A 5,718-nucleotide genomic window follows, 5' to 3' on the forward strand; every position below is an offset into this window, starting at 1 on the left:
AGAATAGTACAATTGTAATTTTGTATTTCTCATCTAGTTAATGATATTCATGAAGGGTAAACCTTGAAAGATATTTAATGGATCACAGTTTTTTAGAATGGTATTGGATAGAGTAGAAAACTAAACATATGAACCAAGAGATTTTCAATCTCAATTCTTCAATGGATTCAATTAACATTAAGAATGAATGTTGGAATAAGTTTGTGAACTTTTGAGTCATGTGATTCAATTTTAAGCTTTGTTCAAATGGGTCCATAACGCTTTTCAAATAGCCAAAGGAAATAGGATATGTTGAATTAGCTAAACTTAAAATTAGATTCAAATGTTGAATGAAGTTCATTTTGTGAAATGTAACTAGAAAAGCCACTTAAAAAAAAAAAAAAAAAAAAAAAACTATTTTATCTACTAAAATTGTCAAATAGTCAAAATATGATTTGAGGTTTATCATATGATACTAAATCAAATAAATACCATAGGTTATAATTGAGATCGTGGATATGGCATATAGAAGGGATCAAATGCAAGTTTTATCTTTTAATTTACGCATGTCATTTTCCTACTAGCCATAAACTAATTAAGTGGGACTAATGAATTGTAAAATTGTGAATGGTTGATCACAACGTAACAAGGATCAATGATCAAGCTTGGTCGTGTATCTCCTTAGGTGGTAAGCCATTTTGGTCAAGGATGAAATCTCATACACGTGCATTTTGTTGAATTATCTTGAGTGATGATTAAATGATTTAATTATGTGCTTTATTCTCATTTACCCATGCATTTTCACGAGGATTGAAGATCAGATTAATAGCTGTAAGACTCATTAAAAAAAAAGTAAGTCTTCATCCAAAATGATATGCAAATCTTGAATCCATTATAGATGGAGCAAGGGCCACATATGTAAACATTTTGGAGGCTATAAATAACACTCAAAACTCAGATTGAAACGCACATCACTTCAAGCTTTTATTTTTTAAATAAACCTTCTCTTTCTATAGGGCACATAACCATCTCTTGTATACAAGTTAACCGAGAATTCCAAGTAATTATTTGACTAAGAAAATTGATTTATAGTCACTTAATTCATTTGTGCCACACACAAATGCTGGATTGTTTTTCTTTGAGCATAGTTGTAGATTTTATTTTGTTCGTACGCCAAAGACATGGGTGGGTGTGATCAGAATCCAAAAAGTTCTTGATGTTCAAACACACTTCAAGAGGTTGAAAAGGAAATTTTTGAATTCCGCCATCACTTGTTATGTAGAAAATTTCCTAATGGTGAAATCCCAATGGTGAAAATAAATTCACTAATATAATCAAAGGTACAAGGACTCTGGTTTAGAGACTCTCTCTCAAGTTTTCTCTTACAATTCTCCGATGAACTGCAGTATAAGCTCCCCTTATATAAGAGATCCATCTATTTTCTACGTTACCCAATCCTAAAATCCTTAAGATTGTCTCAACGAAATATGCAAATACACGTTACTATAAACAACCCAAACAAATATAGAACATCGGTGAAAATAATTCCTTAAAGTCGTTGTCGATGTAGATCTCTAGTGTAGAAAAACTTGTCTAATGATAAGTCGGATGGGTGCGACTAGAAACTAATTGCTAATCTAAACTGAGACTCACGCGAGTTTTGTTTTATGTCAAATAAAGAATCTTCCGCGAATCAGTAGGAAACCAAATTTGATCGTATAAGTAAAAAAAAAAATTGAAACTAAAAACATAATATCATTTGTTCGATTTGTGCAAGAAGGAATCTGACTGTCTTGAACAAATAGTTGCACGAATCCTTGAACAAATTAATATGTTTTTTCCAAATTAAAACTATACCACAAAGATTCAACACTATATCATTATTTTAGTGAGTTTTTCATTCTTTTTATATGTTTGCTTAATACGAAATTTTCGTTTCTCTTTTAATTGTAGTACCAACAAATTTAAATATACATGTTGGTATTTCAAATATTTCCAATATATTCATCGACATACTAATTTATCCGTAAATTGAACGCGTGTCGACATTTAATTTCAATCCTCGACTCTTTGCCTGCGTTTGATATGACGTCATTATTAGTCCTATAGACAACGTCGATAGTGATAATAGCTGAGCATTATAAGGGGTATATAGACAGGTAAATGCACGTGGACAAAGACTAGAAAATGATTTTAAACGCTTATGCATCAACTCCAAAATGAGACACCTAAGCATCTCTAAAGGATCTCAGACGCCCCTCATGAATCTTAAAGAACTTCGAGGTTGAGGGGCCTTTAAAGTTGGGGAAACATCACACCGTACCAGAATGCTTTGTTGCTAAAGTACAAACCAATTTTGTACATTCATTGCCCAGATTATCGTACTCACTATTGTATGTTTGATTTGGTGCCTAAGAACTGCCTAATTGACCTGCGTTTGAGCTAAAAAGCATTTATCATCAATAGCTCATAACTATATATGACATAGTGTATATGCTATAATTTTCAAATTAACAACAACATAAGTCGGATATAATTGATATATGCACATTGCTAATCAAGAAGATATAAGGTAACGAGCTGAACAAATATAATAAGACCACAAAGCATCTTCTCCAAACTGCTTGAAAACACTAATTTAAAGTTATTTCTCACTATTTCTAGAAAAGAGCATTTAAACTGAATATTTTCTTGTACAGCAAACGATTTTATAACAGAAAACATGCATAATAATAACTACATTTTTTCTAGTTTTTTTCTTTCCTAAAAGCAAAGTATTAAAAATAATTCACTAAGAGCTATTATACCACATCTGTTTCTTCGCTCCAACACCCGAAATAAACTAAAAGCTTTCGAGCTCTGAGTTGAACTCGTTTTCCCTTCAATAAGTCGTCATCGCCAATATTGCAGCTACGCATAGTTGTCTGTTTCACCAACAAAATGAAAATCAAAGACTTGGTAAGTTCTCTGATCTAAGAACCATCCGACTAAATAATTCATTGGCCATGTAAGAGCATGTTCTCAGCTATGGACTAGTACAGAAGAAGAACTATAAACATCCCCAACAAAATCAGATTGAATTCCATTAAAAGCCAAGTAGAGACTATCTGAGAGGTCTATCATGATCAAGTCAAAGAGACATTGCAGAGGTAAGATAGAAGGCTAATAAATATTGAGGTTTGAAAATCTCGATTATAAGTCGGTGTGCCATAAACAGCGAAGAAACACTGTACATTCTTTAGGAACAAACTATCAAAGTTACCAAAAAAAACAAATTGTGTCTAGTTACTCTTAAGACAAACTAGTCCTACAAAGTTTACTCTGGATCTTTCAACGAAATCATTTACAAGCTACTTTTGAGATGAAGTGTTGTTCCAATGGGGATTTTCCAAATTACAACAGATAAAAAGAATCACTTTTTTGTTAGTTTGTCTGTTACCACGATCGAAGAACTAAACTGATTCAAGGCGTTGTCTGTTATCTCTTGCTTGAAAGGGTGTACCCATATAATCTATCTCAGTCATAATGATGTGTAATTAAAGGCTCATAAAACTAGAGATGGTATATACAGCCTTGCCTGAAAGCGGTTCAAGGGCAAAGAAGTTTATGGTCTGACCCGGAAATATGTGACTAAAATTGATGAAAATTCTGTAAAAATAAGTCAGACTATGAATGGTTCTCTTCCCCAGAGGCTAAAGTTTGGAAACTGAAATAAGAATTCTTGAATTAGGATGATCCTCAAGCACTGTGAAGGTTAAAGATGCAGCTATTGGTGGATAATAACAAACTACTTTTAGCTAAACGCTATGCAAACATGAATACGAGCCTACATATTTCACCACAACTCCTTCATTTCCTAATCACACAAATGATCAACAGAAAAAAAAAATAAATAAATAAATAAAATAGCCTCACTTCTCCGCATAATCAAAAGCAGAAGAAGAAAAGAAAAAGGAAAGAGTTGTGTTGAAAATCAACAAAATCCGACGTTTCTGGACTTGAAGCAGAACAATGAATCAACAATCAACACGCAAACCAAAGTCAAGGACCACGAAGATTAGCGAGTAAGAGACGAAATTGAGAAGCGAATACGAAGAAAAAGCACATAAAGAGAGAGAGAGAGAGAGAGAGAGAGGCTCACCGGCGGCGGCCGGAGCTGTGGCGGCGGCCGGCGGCGGAGATCGCTTGGATCGCTTGATCCTCTGAAGGTGAAGCTGAGTCTCCATGAAAAGCTGCATACGCTGACACTCCAAGTCTTTGGTGAACTGCATTCGCTGCCTCTCCAACTCCATCATCTGCCTCTGCTTCGCTCGCTCAACCCTCTCATACGTCTCTCCAAGCCTCTCTATCGCCGCCGCGAGATCCCCCGCGCTTCCGCCCTGCTCCGACGCCTCTTCCTGCTCCATCGCCTCCACCGCCGCCAGAAACGCCGACATACCACGCGCCGGCGCCGGCGCCGGCACCGGAGCCGGTGACTCCGCCGGCCGCTTCCGCGTGAGAGATCGCCGGCCTACAGGAATCGGAGAAGAGATCGTCCAGGAGGGCGGAGGCGAGACCCGGCGAGATCGGCCGGCGGGAGGCGCCGGCGAGGTCAGGGAGGGACCGAAGAGGGCGTCGAGGCGAGGGAAGAAGGGCCAGGGGCTGGAGGACTTGGATTTCTCGATCTTATACTTCTTCTTCAGCGTGTCGATTCGGTTCTTGCACTGGACGTCGCTCCGGCGGTGCGCGGCCGCGGCGCCGGCGTGGTGCTTGGAGTTGACGGCGTCGGCGACCTCTTGCCACTGCTTCTGTCGGAGGCTGCCGCGATTCAGCTCGAGGAACCGCTCGCCCCACGCCTCGATCAGCGTCTCCGTCGCGGCGGGGCTCCAGCAGTCCTCGCGCCCGGAGAACGGCGTCGTTTTCCTCTTCGGCGGCGCTACTTGCGCCGATTCTGGCGACGGCGTTCCAGCGTCGGAATCCATGTGAGCCTCTTCGACGGTCCGAGAGAGAGAGAGAGAGGAAGGGGAGGGGATTTGAGTTTGACCCGGTCGTCGGCGACCGGTGGCGGCGGTGATGCGGTTATTTGCCGGCGAGGGAAGCGTTGGGTGTGATTAGGTTGTGACACGTCAGCATGGAGGGGTTGGCGTTTGGTTGAGGACGGCGGCGAGAGGGGTTGCTTTTTGGCGCTCGGTCTCTCCGTTATGTTATTCGCCTCCGATCTTCTTTCATGAGGTTTTGTTTGTTTGTTTGTTTCATTTCATCGCTTTTTTTTCTTATTTTTTTTATATGGTTTTTCTTATTTTTCCCTTTTTTTATCGGATTTTATTTGGTTTCTCGAAAGGAAGCCGTACGCACATACATCGCTTTTTTTTAATGTAAGGATGTATTTGGGGATTCAATAGCAAGGAAGGGAAAGAAAAAAAATATTGCAAATTATCATTGGTTATTACTTCATTAAAAATGGAGAAGATGATTTTTTTTTTATATTGTAACAAATTGTTATTGTTCGTTTGAATTACATCTCAACTGCATATGGTGAAATTGAGATCGATTTTGTAAATAGGAGGTATACAATGAGGTTATTATAGCATTTAAAAAGGTTGACTCACTTGAGTCTTGTTCTTAGCTATGCCAATTGTTTCATTTATGGCATGCATATTTATATATGCATTGCAATCGACTTAGGTAAAGATTAATCAATCGAACACAATATGTACAGAATCGTTTTATTTTGTAGTTGTGAGCTGTTTACTTTATTTT

At 38.4% G+C, this 5,718-nt stretch overlaps 1 protein-coding gene across 1 annotated transcript; it reads right to left on the reverse strand.

The window, feature by feature from the left end:
- Window positions 1-2,508: 2,508 nt before the first annotated feature.
- LOC149406979 (trihelix transcription factor ENAP2-like) lies at window positions 2,509-5,368 on the reverse strand. The gene is made up of 2 exons (XM_089610340.1): window positions 4,121-5,368; window positions 2,509-2,903 (listed from the first exon to the last, which is right to left on the reverse strand). Exons 1-2 carry the CDS (start codon window positions 4,938-4,940, stop codon window positions 2,890-2,892), a joined length of 834 nt encoding a protein of 277 aa, XP_089466466.1. The 5' UTR covers window positions 4,941-5,368; the 3' UTR covers window positions 2,509-2,889.
- Between the last annotated feature and the right edge of the window lie 350 nt (window positions 5,369-5,718).

Source organism: Urtica dioica, chromosome 1, assembly GCF_054948205.1.
Source record: "Urtica dioica subsp. dioica isolate 48M chromosome 1, U.dioica_male_clone48M_v1_H2, whole genome shotgun sequence".
In the NCBI taxonomy this organism is placed as follows: domain Eukaryota; kingdom Viridiplantae; phylum Streptophyta; class Magnoliopsida; order Rosales; family Urticaceae; genus Urtica; species Urtica dioica.